The following is an 18,178-nucleotide window of genomic DNA, read 5'->3' as shown; positions in this document are numbered from 1 at the left end:
GGGTTTTGTTCAAGTGATCACCCTCTTTCGATCCCCCATCTCCACCCGCTTGAAAATAATTTTTTTATTGAATTTTATTTGAATTATAGTGTGTCAAAATAATCAACTTTCAATCCCCATAACTTTTTATGGGGGTGAGACCGCCGCAAATTTTTTTTGGGGTTTTACTCAGGTGACCAACCTCTTTCGATCCCCCACCCCATTCGGGGTGAGCCATCATCTAGACATTTACCAAAGAGATATGTTACTCTTAACATTTTTTGCTATTTATCAATCCTGGTAAAAAATGAAAGACGGCAGGGAAATCCCCCATTACGTTAATTTACGGATCTGTATTTGTTCTCGTGTGTACGTTAGAATGAAAGATTATTGTAGAGCAGTTAGAGGCGCACAATGGCTCTATAGTCGAATGAAAAGTGTTCAGCGGCGGAGGCAATCCCTCATGACGACGTTATCTGGCAGCTGTAATTTCCTGTAAGCTTCTGATGAATGCAATAATCAGATATTGTTATTTATACGGATTATACGTAAGCTGATTATAGTCGAAGCTTCGACAATAAGAGCACATACATCTTCAGCCAAATGTAAATCATTGGCTCCGATTTACAGCCGACAGCTTCCGAAGAAATCAAAAAGAAACGCAGTAAACGCTATGTCTCTCTCTCTCGCTCTTGCGTACACTGCTCATTTTTTATTCCAAAAATTCCTTATTTTCAGGTCGACACCCCGGACAGTGTCCTACAAAGTGGTTTGGGACTCCCAGCAGATTTAGCGCAAAGTAACGTCCTCAGGTCTATGATAGATCCTCGAGATTATGATCGACTGAGATATTTGCAAATGAACGGTGGAGGTCCAAGCACCTTCGAAGAAACAATCTATAGAGTAAGTTACAAAAATAAATTCTGATTCCGGTCTAAGGCCGTCGTCGATTGGAGTTACTTTCTAACGTTTTGCTAGCACGAATGATGTGCTTTTTCAGAGATTCATTCCCATTTTACTCTCTCTCTCTCTCTCTGAAGAAGCTTACCACTCGTGCTAGCGAAACGTTAGGAAGCAACTCCAATCGACGACGGCCTGGTGATCCGAATCAGAACATCAGTTCACTTACTGAACCCGAAAGCCTTTACCAAGTCCATAATCACTTTATTTATTTACCATAAAACTGTTTTCAGTTAAAAGTCCAAGAGGCGCAGAAGAAACGTGAAAAAATCACAAAAGAACATGAAGAGGTGAACTATTTTTATTGTTATTGATATCAACGTTTTTAATTAATATTAACGTTTCAGATTTTAAGGAATATTAGAGAAGGACTAATGCATTTAGGAAAAGGAACATTCCGGGGACATTTGACTGCAGGTACGACCCAATTCCATTGCCAATTGATCCACTTTTGCTTATTTTAATTAAATAGAACGTCAATTTCTGATCGCGTGGTGTGTGATATGCATACAAAATGTGTCGTTCTACTAATGTATTTAAAATTTATCGAGATTCTCTTACATTTAGACGACACGTACATGTACGACGAAGACGTCCGTATGTTGGCACCAGCAACGTATGATAGAGGCCATTGGTATGACGAACCACCTTACGAAAGTGATCCCGAAGATTTTCTGATGAGAGGAAGTCCCGGGCCTACGGCAACAATAGAAAATGGCAGAGTGTGCTTCACGTTGAACCAAAGACAAGAGCAGTGTGCTGAAGGTATAATATCGTTGCGAAGTGCAGGCGATATTTCACTACCAAAGGAAGGAAACGGAAGGGCTATAACTGGACATTCCAAATGCAGGAAATTACTGATTTCTCGCAGAGATGACGAATCTCCGTCGCTAACGCGTATGAGGTAAGTTTATTATTAGCGACTACACTTGTACCATTATAAACTTTTCATATTTTTCTTTAAATAAGTTGAAAATTTTACAGTCATTTTTCAAAATTTTTACACACTATTGCATTGTAAAAATTAAATCTCCATTTTCTTAGTAGAACATTCACTAATTGCTACATGGCAATATATTTCAACGCAAATTCATAGATGCCTTACTATTTGTAGAATTTTACGGATAATTCATGTTTTGTCAACAGTTTTTCAAAACGCACCTACAATCCGATAACACCACAAATTTTTGCGTATATTTTTACGTATGTTTCACCCTTTGGACCTTTCAGAATAATTATTTAACATGTCTAAAAATTAGGTGCGCTTTTTGATTGTAGAATTTTTGCGGGTTTTACAGTTATGTCAATTAAATCGTCTTTATTTCAAGACGCACCTAAAATCCGGTGGCACCACAAGATTCTGCGTATATTTTTACGTATGTTACACCCTTTGGACCTTTCAGAATAATTATTTAACAGGTCTAAAAATTAGGTGCGCTTTTTGATTGTAGAATTTTTGCGGGTTTTACAGTTATGTCAATTAAATCGTCTTTATTTCAAGACGCACCTAAAATCCGGTGGCACCACAAGATTCTGCGTATATTTTTACGTATGTTACACCCTTTGGACCTTTCAGAATAATTATTTAACAGGTCTAAAAATTAGGTGCGCTTTTTGATTGTAGAATTTTTGCGGGTTTTACAGTTATGTCAATTAAATCGTCTTTATTTCAAGACGCACCTAAAATCCGGTGGCACCACAAGATTCTGCGTATATTTTTACGTATGTTACACCCTTTGGACCTTTCAGAATAATTATTTAACAGGTCTAAAAATTAGGTGCGCTTTTTGATTGTAGAATTTTTGCGGGTTTTACAGTTATGTCAATTAAATCGTCTTTATTTCAAGACGCACCTAAAATCCGGTGGCACCACAAGATTCTGCGTATATTTTTACGTATGTTACACCCTTTGGACCTTTCAGAATAATTATTTAACAGGTCTAAAAATTAGGTGCGCTTTTTGATTGTAGAATTTTTGCGGGTTTTACAGTTATGTCAATTAAATCGTCTTTATTTCAAGACGCACCTAAAATCCGGTGGCACCACAAGATTCTGCGTATATTTTTACGTATGTTACACCCTTTGGACCTTTCAGAATAATTGTTTAACGGGTCTAAAAATTAGGTGCGCTTTTTGATTGTAGAATTTTTGCGGGTTTTACAGTTATGTCAAGTAAATCGTCTTTATTTCAAGACGCATTTAAAATCCGGTGGCACCACAAGATTCTGCGTATATTTTTACGTATGTTTCCCCCTTTGAACCTTTCAGAATAATTATTTAACAGGTCTAAAAATTAGGTGCGCTTTTTGATTGTAGAATTTTTGCCGGTTTTACAATTATATCAATTAAATCGTCTTTATTTCAAGACGCACCTAAAATCCGGTGGCACCACAAGATTCTGCGTATATTTTTACGTATGTTAAACCCTTTGGACCTTTCAAAATAATTATTTAACAGGTCTAAAAATTAGGTGCGCTTTTTGATTGTAGAATTTTTGCGGGTTTCACAGTTATGTCAATTAAATCGTCTTTATTTCAAGACGCACCTAAAATCCGGTGGCACCACAAGATTCTGCGTATATTTTTACGTATGTTACACCCTTTGGACCTTTCAGAATATTATTTAACAGGTCTAAAAATTAGGTGCGCTTTTTGATTGTAGAATTTTTGCGGGTTTTACAGTTATGTCAATTAAATCGTCTTTATTTCAAGACGCACCTAAAATCCGGTGGCACCACAAGATTCTGCGTATATTTTTACGTATGTTTCACCCTTTGGACCTTTCAGAATAATTATTTAACAGGTCTAAAAATTAGGTGCGCTTTTTGATTGTAGAATTTTTGCGGATTTTACAGTTATGTGTCAAATAAGTCGTCTTTATTTCAAGACGCACTCACAAACTGAGGGACTATTTAATACATTCAACAGAAGATTTTTGTAAGCGTTCGATAGTTTACGGTGACTTCTTTCTATTAGAATGGACTTGTTTCATTTCCAAAATGAAAATCCGTTGATGTTATAAAAACAATAAGCAATTGTTTTAAGGGAAAGTGGTGATTATGCAGGGTCAGATATTCAAAGTGTTAGCTCAAGAATTTCAACTTTATCAATGGACACTAGTCGTTCGGATCAACTAGAACTGATGCATTTTGATGATAACCTTCGCAAATACCACAAGAAGTGTGGTTTCACTGATAGATTACAGTCGCCAAATCACAGTTCTGACTACGAAGATCAAGAAGATTACGACAGTTGTAATCCGCAAATTGCCACCGTTCATGTGGTAAGTCTGAATTCTTGGTGTATTATTTGAAAATTATATTTGTTCTTTCTCGAGTTAAGGGGTCGTATTAAATTTGTTAATGAAAATAACGTACCTGTTTTCAGTCAGATGAGGGAAGAATGGGTGTAAGTAACTTAGTAGGAAGGGTAAGGGGATTGAGGGAGGACGTGCAAAAGAAAATATCCAAATTAAGGAACGAATCGTCCACGGATCAAGAGAAACGTTTCGAGCACTCATTTCCGTGTTCTGCCAGTTCAGTGGAAAGCATTCCCAGTGGTTCTGGTTCAAGTGAGTAACAAACGAATTTAGTATCTTTACATTGTAGCAATTTTGTTTTTATTTAATATTGTAATCGTATTTTAAGCACCAGATTAGAATATTAATGTCTACTCGATGTAAAACTTTTTGTGCGTAGTTTAGCCGCTGTTGTAGAAAGTTATTTTTTTACTGTAGGCACTCAGGCTTTGGTAAGGGCGGGTAGCAACCACAGCTCGATATCAGTAGAAGACATAGATTCAAGCCCTGCAGACCCTCAAATAATAGGCCGCGCTAGGGCTCTGGTAGATTACACCCCAACCCCTTATGATAAGGAAGCACTAAAATTTAAGGTGTGTAATGTTCAGCGTGACTTTTTTCAAATTAACGAACGTGTTATATAATTTTAGAAAGGTGATATTATAGATATATTATCGATGAATGCGAGCGGCCAATGGAAGGGAATTTGCCACGGTCAAAAGGGCACGTTCAAGTTCATAAACGTCGAACTAATGTCCGAGAGGTCGGTGAGAGCAAAGAGGGAGCCCAAATGGCACTATCAAATCAAAAACAAACCAAAGTCCGTCGAGGATCTTCTTCAAAGGATCGGAATGCCAGAACATATTTCAGTTTTTGTCCTGAACGGCTACGAAGATTTGGAATTGTTCAAAGAAATAGAACCTTCTGATTTAGATTATTTGGGAATTTTGAACTCGGAGCATCGTGCGAAGCTGCTGGCAGCTGTGCAACTACTTCATGACATGGATTGTAATTATTTTTGTGATAGATTGAAACCGTCATTGCAATTACATAAATTATTTCGTTCCAGCTGGAAGTGAAGGAGATGTTGCGGGTTCCAGCAGCGAAGGCGACGACCATAGCAGGATTCGTCTTCTGTGTTCTACGTCCACCGAACCATTTAGTCGTTGCCATTTTTCTAGGGAGTCCGGCAGTTATCCGGGGAAAACCCTCCACTGCCCAAAACTGCCCCCTTCGTCATCTAATCCGACACCAAAGAGCGATTTCAACAACCTGGACGCCGTGGTCGAACAGTGCAGTAACGAAATAATAGCCAGGGTACGACAGTCTCACAAAAACACGCTCAACTTGAAGGAGGAACCGTGTTATCAGCCGAACATCACGGACAATCCAATGCCAAGTTTTCTTAACGACGAGAAGATTCAACACGAAACTCTCGACCAACAAGGGATGACAAAGGGAGCACGTAAGGGCGTTCGTCTGGATGAATTCGGTGCAGCCGAAGATCAAAAACTGACGACAGTAAAATACATCGTGGGTGGGAATATAGAAATGGGTATTGGGGACACGATGGTGTCTACCGCGAATGTGATAGGAAAGGGAGGATGTTTCAGTGAAAAGTCTAGTGATTCGGGAATAAGCAGCAGCTCGATGTGTTCGACTAATACAAAAGATTCTTTAAGACAGCCCTTAGCAGTTCACGCGGACAATTTAAGTCGATTTTCTGCTTGTGCCAATAGAGCTTCGTCAAAAATGACTAAGTGACAAGGTAACTAATTAATTTATTAATTTATTATAAACGAATGCTTAGGAAACTTTTAAAAATCGAGACAAAAAGTGATATGAAAATACGCTGTATGTAGTGAATAATTTGTAAAAATGTATATTTTGTAAACTTAACTTATCGTGCTAGTCTCACATGTTAGCTGAAATGCAAAAGAAGATAATCAAAATCGATTCGGTTTTATTAAATTATTAATTATTATTATTATATAGACTGAATTATTACTTAATATTTGCGAGATTGTTTGTTGTAAATGAAGCATATCAACTGTTGTACATACATGTTTCCTTATCCTAATTGTATAAAACATGTATGTTATTCAATGGTCAAAATGGAAATTTAAAACATAAAGTTAATTTGTCTTTTATTACTATCATACTGCAATATTTGTGTTAATGATCAGCAACATTAAGAAATACCTCTTGAAAACTTTTATTCAATGTTTTGCAACCATAAAAAATGATAAAAAGAAAATATTAATCACTAATAATCAATAATTATTATTTATTACAGTTATAGAAACAAGGCCCATAAATAGTACTATTCAATATTCTGAACCATCAAAAAGCCCCCCTTAGAAAGTTCTATTTCAAGGTAAAATCAATTTTTTAGTAATTATTGAAGTTTTTTTTGTAGTAAAATACTAACTGCACGTCATTTAATATTACTAATTCATCAAAATCTTCGTTATTATAAGGTGAGTAGTTATTTATCACAGTAGTGAAAGAAACATTGTATACTGAATATCTTGAAATCATAAAAAAAATCCTAAGGAAGTTATGTTTTAGAATTAAAACAATTCGGTTTCAATTTGCTATTAGGTTGATCTTCTATATTTAAACTTCTGACAATTTTTATCAATTAACCCATTTAAAATTTACCAAAATATTCGTTGTTTATAACAAACTTATGCTTTATGGAGTCATAAGTACATAAACTCTCAACTTTTGAATTCGTGCTAGTTATAACTTTAGATGGCTCATAATTCCTCAAATAATAGATGTTCATATTTTCCTCTGTTTTATTTAAATTCTACATATTCCAGACATAATACATGAAAATATTAACATAATATTAAAACAATAGTATTCCTTATCATACATTACACAACTGTCTTGTAGAAAAATCACTTAAGTGAATTGTATTCATAACAAAAATAGAATAGTAATTTTTAATACTACTAACTCTTATCTTCTTCCTTTTCCTTTGCCTTTTCCTTTACCACCACCGCTACTTTGCCCTACATCTCCACTTGATTTAACTTGCCTTGATTTCAATTTCGGTATCATCTCTCCGATATGAAACAACAAACTTTCCCTTGAAGGGAAGTTATTATTGTAAGGTGTTCCATCGTCTGTCTTTAGTTGAACACGTATTCTCCCGCGGAACAGGGGTTCTTTGCTTCTTTCGCGGCTATAGAGCTTGTTTTCGACACCTACTTTAAGACCAGCTGCTACTAACACGTCACGTATTTCATCATGTGTTGGATTTTCTACACACTTTTCTTTTGGAATTCTTCTTCCTTGAACTCTTGTCTTTTTGCTATTTACGTACGCAGGATAAATACAAATCCATCTGGAACAAAATTTACGTTAGTTGTAGGATGTTGTTAAAATTATCAAATATGAGTACCTTTCACGGTCACTGTGTTTCTTATCTGGGCTCCACGATAAGACCTGATGAGCCATTATATAGAAAAGGGGGCCCCACTATGATTTAATACAATTTGATTACGTTTTAACCCGAGAAAAGCTAAATTTCCTCTGAATTTTGACAACTAGTTTTCTAGGTTATGTTGAATTAATTTTGGTCTGCAGGCTGGCAACCTTGTCCGTGTAACTAACAGTATAACCAACTTAAAATAATCCGTCCTTTTTGTGTATATATGTAATTAATTAATTAGTTATTTACATTTTTTAATTCATATCTGTGTTTCTAATTATCTTTTATTAACTTTATACCTTTTTAAACTCAACCCCATATATGCTAGTGAAATGTTTCATGATAAGTAGAATTATCAAATCAAATACGAGTCTTATGTTAAAGATTATTAACAAAAAGTATAATATTTTTTAATTTCCTTTTTAAATTAGTAAAATTAAAGATTTTCATGTCATCTTTTCCTTGTTTTGGTTTATAGTCAAGTTTAAATCGCTGTACAACAAATAATGTTGTTTCATGATGAAATCGTAAGGGAAATCGTGAGTTTTGTCTAATAAATGAAAATTTAGCTTTTATTTCATGATACTTGATACAAGAAGTTGGTTTTTAAACCTATACGACTTTTATATTTGAAGTTAAAAATTTATTTTATTGATGTACCATTATTATTTGAAAGCACATCGTATCTCCAAGGAATAGTTCAAAAGCTCTCCGTAATATATTCGCGAATGGCGCTAACAGTCTTTTATAATTAACATCCACTGTAGTATTCAGTATCCTACTTCGCAAATTAGGAGAATGTTTGTTTTACGGATGGTTACGGAATATCTAGCACGTTTTCATGAAAGTTGGATGGTTTTGTGATTAAATTATTTCCGAAACATTTCCTGTTTACTGAAAGAGTTACTTTTTCAATCTGTTATGTCCCATAATTTCATCCTGTAAGTTGTTTATCGTTAGTTGTAAAGATAATTTTAATTCNGAGCGAAAAATTTTCAAATTTGACCTTTTGTACCCTGTAGCTCGATAACGGTACGACTTATCGGAAAAATTCTTTCACAGACGGATGCCCCGTCTCAGCGCGAACAATATGAGCCGTATGAGGTCGCATTCGGTGTTGACGAAAAATTCAAAATTTTGTAATTTTTTTTCTTCAAAATTAAATTTTTCCCGTACACTGAGGTACGGGCCAACCGTTTGGCAATTGCGTTTTATTACAATTTCATCTTTCGGTACAATTAAGTTAAAATTAGACAAAAATTATCTCATTAGTTGTAGGTAGTTGGTTTAATTATTTATTCTGGCATACAATTTGGTTATTACGGCTTTGGTCTTCAGAATTATGTTATAAAGTTTGAGCAGGATTTATCTGACTTTTTTTGTATTTCATTCGATTTCAAGAAATAACTGTTGAACAGAAAGCTCTCGATAATAAATAACACGATTATATTATCTAGGTTTGACGGTCGCGGGAAAGTTATTTTGCCCATATTGTGTTTATTAGTGTATTCGTGTGAATACTTGTTTGCTCGACAAAGAAATACGAAATTTTATTAAGAAATTAATCATAGATGTTTAGTTCTGTGCTTTCATTTTTGTTAGACGGGTGTGGTTTTTAACTCTAGATTATTATCAACTGTATTTTGGAATTCAGAAAAACGCTAAAACGAAAAGTAGGGTAAATTACGTGAATTCGGTTGGCGCTAGAGCAGGCCGGGAATGTCATAGGTCAATGGGGTTTTTATCAAAAACTTCCCCCATGCATTGGGCTTCGAACCACCTGCGACTCGAACGCATCGGACGTCGAAGTGAGAAGCTATGAATTTTCAACTGCGGCCATGTTCCTGAGCGAAAAATTTTCAAATTTGACCTTTTGTACCCTGTAGTTCGAAAACGGTACGACTTATCGGAAAAATTCTTTCGCAAACGGATGTCCCGTCTCAGCGCGAACAATATGAGCCGTATGAGGTCACATTCGGTGTTGATGAAAAATTCAAAACTTTGTAATTTTTTTTTCTTCAAAATTAAATTTTTCCCGTACAGTGAGGTACGGGCCAACCGTTGGTGAAAGAATTTTTGCTCTATCTTTAATAGTTCGCCAGATATGTTCTCCTAAACATTTAATTCTCGATTTTAAAAATAACACTGGGCCTTTGTTATTTTGCAGATAATATAGTCATATTAACGTGTAGTTATAATCAATTTGCGCTTTGATTTGTGCTTAAACATTCGGCGTCCATCTTGTAACTGCAAATTTTTCTTGTATAATTAATTTTTGATCACACTCTGTATACGTTTCGAATAAGATATTAAAAACGTTTGTATTTGTTCAGTAGAATAATGATAAACAGCTCATCGGTTTTTTTTTCGTCCTTGTCAAGGTTAATGAAAGTGAGTAATGCTAACAAGCATGTTATTTCGTTTTATACAAGCTTAAAATAAGTTTTACTTGATTTGAACGTTTTATTTATTTCAGTAGAAAAATTAATAAGAAGAGTTATGTTTCGTTTAAGGTAAATTTTTATTAATTTTAATAAACTGAATATTGCCGACGTCATTATACCTGAATTAGAAAAGGGTATTATTACTTGGGAGAATGCATAATAATTAAGAAAACTGACAAAAACTTAGGTAAAATGCAGAATACCAAAGAATGGAAAAAGTATAAAGTTGTAATATTTTCGTTGGTTTATGCGAATCGTAAGTATCAGTTGAAATAAGGACAGAGAAGTAGGGAAAATTAAAAACAATTTGACATCTGCTTAATTATTAGAATTTGGTTTTTGCTGAACTTATTAAAAAAAATGTAACTGTGCGCTTATGTAAAATGTTCCTTTTCAATGAAACAGGTCAAAATTTCACGAGCGACTTTTTCTGTTTAGTTGTTTTGCGTATTTTTCACATTAAGTCAATTAAATTTTCTTTATAAAACTCATGTGTTTTAACTTTTGGTCAAATTTGAATTACAAGACGTGAGTTTTCTGTAAATAATGAAAATTTTTACCTTTATTTCACACTCTTCAACAAAATAATTTGTTTTCAATTATATTAGGGATTAAAGTTTGTTCCATTACTATTTGAAAGCACATCATATCTTCGGGTTATAGTTCAAAAGCTCTCCGCAAATGCTCGTCGATGGCGCCAACAGTTTTCCTAATCGCAGTTGTATGTTCGGTTTTCCACAGTTTTCAGTTAGTAGTAGAAAGTTGTATCGCGTTGTTCGCATCGCGTTACGGAAAAACTAGCCCGTTTCAGTGGAAATTACACGATTTTGCGTTTAAATTATTTCAAAAAATATGTTTGTGGTTTAAATAGCACTAAAAGGACAACATTTACACTGTTTGTCGAATAATTTCATTCGGTAAGTTCCATATTAATTAAAGCTCATTTACGTTTTATGTATTTTATTTGCAACATATTATAGGAAAATTAAAAATTGAAGACATGGGTATCAAACTTTAAAGTTTTCATTTATTGTAGCTTTCCAATTTTATACTAACGTAAATTATGTTATTATATTATTAATTAAATGTCTATTGCTGTACTAACTTGCGATTTTCAGGAAATGTATTTAAATTTGATCTCTTGCTGTAGTANAATGCTAACTAGCATGTTATTTCGTTTTATACAAGCTTAAAATAAGTTTTACTTGATTTGAACGTTTTATTTATTTCAGTAGAAAAATTAATAAGAAGAGTTATGTTTCGTTTAAGGTAAATTTTTATTAATTTTAATAAACTGAATATTGCCGACGTCATTATACCTGAATTAGAAAAGTGTATTATTAGTTGGGAAAATGCATAATGAGTTGAGAAAACTGACAAAAATTTAGGCAAAATGCAAAATGCCAACGAGTGGAAAAAGTATAAAGTTGTAATATTTTTGTTGGTTTATGCGAATCGTAAATATCAGCTGAAATAAGTACAGAGAAACAAAGAAAATTCAAAATAATTTCACATTCGTTTAATTATTACAGTTTGATTTTTCATGTGTAAGAGAAACGTTTTTCTTTTTCAAGGTTTGCTATTAATTTTGTTATATCCTAAATTGTCGAACCCAATCCGTTAAACGATTATTTGTGTTTCACGGTCGCGGGAAGGTTATTTTGCCCATATCGTGTGTATACGTGTGTGTGCTTGACGAGTATTATTGAAAGAAATAAAATCCTTTATTGAGAAATAATTTGTGTGCTTTCAATTTAGTTAGATGGGTGTGGTCGTTTCGCTGTGCGATTATTAAGTGTTTCAATTTCTGGCTAGTTATCACTGAGGACTTTTTTGCAGGTTATTATACCCTTATTTTATTTGGGAGAAATTAAGATGAGACGTATTTGTTTTAATGATCAGTAATAGGGATGTTTGATATTGGATTATTGCAGCCGTAGTCGACGCGTTTGTTAAGGACGTTAATGATTAAGTAGAGAGGCTACTGAGTAGTCGTTTGTATCTTTAAACTACAGCCAGAACTCAGGATAAATTATTAAATAAAGGGTGTATTGCGAATTAGGTACTTATGTTTTTTTTCTTCTCTTCCTGCTAGAAGGAGAAAAAGAAAGGGACGACGTAACCGTTACCACTGAGTAAGGGAATCTGAATACGGGAACGTCACCATTGGTACGTTTGTTTATTCTTTACTTTCGAATTGTAGATTTCGTATTGTTTTGAGCACCGGTTAATTTAAGTTATTTAGTGCCTGCCTAAATTTTTTTTTTCGATTTAGTATGTTTATAAGGATATTAAAATTTGATATATATATATTTATTTTTCTTCTTTTTTTTTTAATTTATCTTACAGATGAACTCATTAAAACGATGCAATTCTGTGTTTAAATAAAATGTCCCATTTTTAATGATGCGCGTTAATGTAAACGTCGGATAAATTATGAAATCGAACAAATACACTTATAGGTGTATAATAGTATCGTCGATTGTAGGTTATTAAGTAAAACATAATAACAGTTTATACTATTTTAAAAATTTTTTGGTTTTCTAGGAAAAATATTGTGAACCAGAACAAGAAAGCATCATGGCACTCCAGCAACAAAATGGTTACACAATTTTGAAGGACTTCATCCTGGACAATTTTGGGTGGACGTAACATAAAAAAGGTTAGTTTAATTTTCTATTTCTATATCTAATTATGTAAAACGGTAGGACCTATCGGAAAAATTCTTTCACAGACGGATGCCCCGTCTCAGCGCGAACAATATGAGCAGCATTTTTTTTCTTCAAATTTTTAATTTTTTTTTGTTCAAAATTAAATTTTTCCCGTACTTTCAGCCACGGGCCAACCGTTGGTGAAAGAATTTTTGCTCTATCTTTTATAGTTCGCCAGATATGTTCTCCTAAACATTTAATTCTCGATTTTAAAAATAACACTGGGCCAAAACTTCTGACAGCCGTAACTCTGTAAGGGAATATCGTAGGGGGACACTTTCGATCTTGACGTGATGCACAGTGTCTTTAGAAAATTTTGATAGCACTCCCATCGAAATCGGACAATTTAATCGGAAAATATGAGCCATACTGTCGACAAAGAAAAACGCTAAAACGAAAAGTAGGGAAAATTACGTGAATTCGGTTGGTGCTAGAGCAGGCTGGGAATGTCATAGGTCAATGGGGTTTTTATCAAAAACTTCCCCCATGCATTGGGTTTCGAACCATCTATAACTGGAACGCATCGGACGTCGAGGTGAGGAGCTATGAATTTTCAACTGCGGCCATGTTCCTGAGCGAAAAATTTTCAAATTTGGCCTTTTGTACCCTGTAGCTCGAAAACGGTACCACTTATCCGAAAAATTCTTTCACAGACGGATGCCCCGTCTCAGCGCGAACAATATGAGCCGTATGAGGTCGCATTCGGCGTTGATGAAAAATTCAAAATTTTTTAATTTTTTTTTGTTCAAAATTAAATTTTTCCCGTAGTTTTAGGCACGGGCCAACCGTTGGTGAAAGAATTTTTGCTCTATCTTTAATAGTTCGCCAGATATGTTCTCCTAAACATTTAATTCTCGATTTTAAAAATAACACTGGGCCAAAATTTCCGGCAGCTGTAACTCTGTAAGGGAATATCGTAAAGCGGCGCTTTTGATCTCGACGTGATGCACAGTGTCTCTAGAAAATTTTGATAACACTCGCATAGAAATCGGACAATTTAATCAGAAAATATGAGCCATACTGTCGACTCAGAAAAACGCTAAAACGAAAAGTAGGGTAAATTACGCGAATTCGGTTGGCGCTAGAGCAGGCCGGGAATGTCATAGGTCAATGGGGTTGTTATCAAAAACTTCCCCCATGCATTGGGTTTCGAACCATCTATAACTGGAACGCATCGGACGTCGAGGTGAGGAGCTATGAATTTTCAACTGCGGCCATGTTCCTGAGCGAAAAATTTTCAAATTTGGCCTTTTGTACCCTGTAGCTCGAAAACGGTACCACTTATCCGAAAAATTCTTTCACAGACGGATGCCCCGTCTCAGCGCGAACAATATGAGCCGTATGAGGTCGCATTCGGCGTTGATGAAAAATTCAAAATTTTTTAATTTTTTTTTGTTCAAAATTAAATTTTTCCCGTAGTTTTAGGCACGGGCCAACCGTTGGTGAAAGAATTTTTGCTCTATCTTTAATAGTTCGCCAGATATGTTCTCCTAAACATTTAATTCTCGATTTTAAAAATAACACTGGGCCAAAATTTCCGGCAGCTGTAACTCTGTAAGGGAATATCGTAAAGCGGCGCTTTTGATCTCGACGTGATGCACAGTGTCTCTAGAAAATTTTGATAACACTCGCATAGAAATCGGACAATTTAATCAGAAAATATGAGCCATACTGTCGACTCAGAAAAACGCTAAAACGAAAAGTAGGGTAAATTACGCGAATTCGGTTGGCGCTAGAGCAGGCCGGGAATGTCATAGGTCAATGGGGTTGTTATCAAAAACTTCCCCCATGCATTGGGTTTCGAACCATCTATAACTGGAACGCATCGGACGTCGAGGTGAGGAGCTATGAATTTTCAACTGCGGCCATGTTCCTGAGCGAAAAATTTTCAAATTTGGCCTTTTGTACCCTGTAGCTCGAAAACGGTACCACTTATCCGAAAAATTCTTTCACAGACGGATGCCCCGTCTCAGCGCGAACAATATGAGCCGTATGAGGTCGCATTCGGCGTTGATGAAAAATTCAAAATTTTTTAATTTTTTTTTGTTCAAAATTAAATTTTTCCCGTAGTTTTAGGCACGGGCCAACCGTTGGTGAAAGAATTTTTGCTCTATCTTTAATAGTTCGCCAGATATGTTCTCCTAAACATTTAATTCTCGATTTTAAAAATAACACTGGGCCAAAATTTCCGGCAGCTGTAACTCTGTAAGGGAATATCGTAAAGCGGCGCTTTTGATCTCGACGTGATGCACAGTGTCTCTAGAAAATTTTGATAACACTCGCATAGAAATCGGACAATTTAATCAGAAAATATGAGCCATACTGTCGACTCAGAAAAACGCTAAAACGAAAAGTAGGGTAAATTACGCGAATTCGGTTGGCGCTAGAGCAGGCCGGGAATGTCATAGGTCAATGGGGTTGTTATCAAAAACTTCCCCCATGCATTGGGTTTCGAACCATCTATAACTGGAACGCATCGGACGTCGAGGTGAGGAGCTATGAATTTTCAACTGCGGCCATGTTCCTGAGCGAAAAATTTACAAATTTGGCCTTTTGTACCCTGTAGCTCGAAAACGGAACCACTTATCCGAAAAATTCTTTCACAGACGGATGCCCCGTCTCAGCGCGAACAATATGAGCCGTATGAGGTCGCATTCGGCGTTGATGAAAAATTCAAAATTTTTTAATTTTTTTTTGTTCAAAATTAAATTTTTCCCGTAGTTTTAGGCACGGGCCAACCGTTGGTGAAAGAATTTTTGCTCTATCTTTAATAGTTCGCCAGATATGTTCTCCTAAACATTTAATTCTCGATTTTAAAAATAACACTGGGCCAAAATTTCCGGCAGCTGTAACTCTGTAAGGGAATATCGTAAAGCGGCGCTTTTGATCTCGACGTGATGCACAATGTCTCTAGAAATTTTTTATAACACTCCCATAGAAATCTGACAATTTAATCAGAAAATATGAGCCATACTGTCGACTCAGGAAAACGCTAAAACGAAAAGTAGGGTAAATTACGTGAATTCGGTTGGCGCTAGAGCAGGCCGGGAATGTCATAGGTCAATGGGGTTTTTATCAAAAATTTCCCCCATGCATTGGGCTTCGAACCATCAATGACTCGAACGCATCGGACGTCGAGATGAGGAGCTATGAATTTTCAACTGCGGCCATGTTCCTGAGCGAAAAATTTTCAAATTTGACATTTTGTACCCTGTAGCTCGAAAACGGTACGACTTATTGGAAAAATTCTTTCACGGACGGATGCCCCGTCTCAGCGCGAACAATATGAGCCGTATGAGGTCGTATTTGGTGTTGATGAAAAATTCAAAATTTTTAAAAATTTTTAATTTTTTTCACTTAGGGTAAGATATATATGTACCTTTGTCTTCATTATTTTTTAAAATTATCGAAGAAATATCAACACAAAATTCCAACAATAATGTTACTTTTTAAATTTAACAATTTAAGCGTTCATAAATGTATTTCACATCTGTAGAAACAAAAATTTTTAAAAACTTACTAAACAGAAAATAATCCGATGATTACTGCATACTTTACATATTCAATTGGCATTTTTAAACTTACCAAAATTTCATCTGTAACTGAGAAAAGCTTTTTTTCCGAGTGTAATTTTCTTTTCTTTCTTTTCCGAATACTTGCTCTCATTGCCAATCAAAAATATTGCTTAAAGGATCTGTTTTTATTAATTGTGTAATTAATAAAGTGTGAATTTATTTTTTAATTGGTACTGAGAAAAAGCTTTTTTTCCGAGTGTAATTTTCNACAATTCACAAAAACTGTTGAAAATCAATTGATTCAATTAAAATTAATACATCCAGCATTTTAGAATGGGATAAATTACTTAAAACAATTAAGTTTATGCATTTCAGAAAACAACTGACAATATTTAGGGCTATTTTTATAAAACAGAAAATGTTACAACTAAATAGTTTGACAAAATTTCAAAAAATACGTTTAAAATTTCAAAAACCACCCTGTAAAGTAACTAAAAGGTAAAATAAGGAAAACAGACAATGTGAAATAATAATAGCAGTCACTGCAGTCCAAGTCTTTGTCACACATCGATTCATAAAACTTTTTACTATATTTATCTGTACAAATAAAGCTATACGATAATATTATATATTATCAATTAATTATTGTAATGTAATCATAATTTTAATAATGTAACTCACAATTATTAAAAAACAAAAAAAAGAGAATATTAAAATAAAATGCAGTTCGTTCGCAGAAATGTAGTGCAAATCGTATATTCTAACAGCTGCACTCAAACAAATATTATTAAGCTATGACCTACGGTATTTTTATTTTGTTTTTAATTATTTTTTCATTTATTTGAGTAATAGTAGATGGCAGTCCCGGTGGGGAGGCTTTTGCGTTTTTAAATTATTCATGAGGCGTTCCAAAATTCTTGCACAATGGCAGTGTCTATTGAACAGGACAAAACGAATTAAAAAAAAAATATCACTACCTCTGGAACAATTTTAACAGTAGGTAGACAGTAAAATATATCAAAATTGAAAGTAATAACTGATTAATCTAATTACTATGTACCTATGCTGATTCGCGAACTTTCTTTTCTTTTTTCTTCTTCAAGAAAGAGGGCGTTCTCAATCCTTTCTTTTTCTTCTTGTCCTTTTTGGGCGATCCTTCGGACACGGAGCGATCTTGAACCGATGAACCCTATTGATTAAAATAAACAAACAAAAATTAGTCAAATCGATCATTTTTACATACAGAAACAAAACAATTCACCCTCTGAACATCACGAAACGTAAAAATTTTTTTCGTAAGTTCTAACAATAATTCACACTTTAATAGAAACAAATACAACCCTTAAAAATTATTCTATGCACAATATTGAACTCGTATTAAAAATAAACAAACAAAAATTAGTTCAATCACTTTTCAATATTAAAAAAAATATTTGTAAATAGTAATTTACAATGTAAAAGAAACAAATACAACTTTAACGTTCCTCACTATGAAAAAAAATTGATTCAATATTTCTTTATTAGTTTACCACTTACTTCTTTACTACTTTGTGATATCGTACTTAGATGGGCATCTGAATGATCGCCGTTGACAGTATTTTCACCTATAAATTAAAAACAGTTAACAACGAAACATGAACTTAGACTAGAGGGCTTTATTTCCAAACCAACAAAAAAAAACAGCTACAGACAAAAATGTTAATGCATGCAGTAAGTACGTATTTATTGTTAAATACCTGGCTAGTTCAAAAACCTTCACACTTAGGCTCTTCAAACACTGACAAAAATTTTTTTTTTATATATATAAAAAAAAGCACACGCGTGATA

General features: G+C 34.4%; 3 protein-coding genes across 7 annotated transcripts in view; 1 reads left to right on the top strand and 2 right to left on the bottom strand.

The window, feature by feature from the left end:
- The window catches only part of LOC108732284, a 149,094-nt gene extending 136,307 nt beyond the window's left edge, over window positions 1-12,787 (top strand). For 2 of the 4 annotated variants that reach the window (XR_003231003.1, XR_001937067.1), the window contains 12 exons: window positions 718-882; window positions 1,173-1,229; window positions 1,287-1,356; window positions 1,507-1,843; window positions 3,984-4,221; window positions 4,326-4,509; window positions 4,675-4,829; window positions 4,887-5,244; window positions 5,306-6,004; window positions 6,533-6,613; window positions 12,221-12,294; window positions 12,673-12,787. Coding sequence is in view for 2 of the 4 variants with exons in the window: in XM_018462979.1 (XP_018318481.1) it covers window positions 718-882; window positions 1,173-1,229; window positions 1,287-1,356; window positions 1,507-1,843; window positions 3,984-4,221; window positions 4,326-4,509; window positions 4,675-4,829; window positions 4,887-5,244; window positions 5,306-6,000 (2,259 nt within the window). In the remaining 2 variants the exon portion in view is untranslated. Of the gene's footprint in view, window positions 1-717; window positions 883-1,172; window positions 1,230-1,286; window positions 1,357-1,506; window positions 1,844-3,983; window positions 4,222-4,325; window positions 4,510-4,674; window positions 4,830-4,886; window positions 5,245-5,305; window positions 6,345-6,532; window positions 6,614-12,220; window positions 12,295-12,672 lie in introns of those variants that run through there. The other 2 variants (XM_018462979.1, XM_018462980.1) reach the window with 2 other exon arrangements.
- Window positions 7,020-7,834, bottom strand: LOC108732287 (signal recognition particle 19 kDa protein). Its single transcript, XM_018462983.2, has 2 exons — window positions 7,652-7,834; window positions 7,020-7,594 (listed from the first exon to the last, which is right to left on the bottom strand). The coding sequence occupies exons 1-2, from the start codon at window positions 7,705-7,707 to the stop codon at window positions 7,207-7,209; spliced, it is 444 nt and encodes a 147-aa protein (XP_018318485.1). The 5' UTR covers window positions 7,708-7,834; the 3' UTR covers window positions 7,020-7,206.
- Window positions 12,788-17,179: 4,392 nt separating the features above from the next.
- The window catches only part of LOC108732308 (protein hu-li tai shao), a 31,624-nt gene continuing 30,625 nt past the window's right edge, over window positions 17,180-18,178 (bottom strand). For both annotated transcript variants that reach the window (XM_018463024.1, XM_018463025.1), the window contains 3 exons: window positions 17,888-17,955; window positions 17,412-17,540; window positions 17,180-17,285 (listed from right to left, as the gene is read on the bottom strand). In XM_018463024.1, the coding sequence (XP_018318526.1) occupies window positions 17,412-17,540; window positions 17,888-17,955 (197 nt within the window). In that variant the 3' untranslated portion in view covers window positions 17,180-17,285. The remainder of the gene's footprint in view (window positions 17,286-17,411; window positions 17,541-17,887; window positions 17,956-18,178) is intronic.

This window comes from Agrilus planipennis, unplaced genomic scaffold, assembly GCF_000699045.2.
Source record: "Agrilus planipennis isolate EAB-ADULT unplaced genomic scaffold, Apla_2.0 scaffold30, whole genome shotgun sequence".
Classification (NCBI taxonomy): Eukaryota; Metazoa; Arthropoda; class Insecta; order Coleoptera; family Buprestidae; genus Agrilus; species Agrilus planipennis.
The sequence above is the reverse complement of the archived record's forward strand: the minus strand, read 5'-3'. Positions and strand labels throughout refer to the sequence as shown.

Coding starts and splice junctions, on each gene's coding strand:
- LOC108732287 (XM_018462983.2), bottom strand. CDS start 7,707: ATGGCTCATCAGGTCTTATCGTGGAGCCCAGATAAGAAACACAGTGAC. Junction 7,595..7,651: donor AAACACAGTGACCGTGAAAG/GTACTCATATTT, acceptor ATTTTGTTCCAG/ATGGATTTGTATTTATCCTG.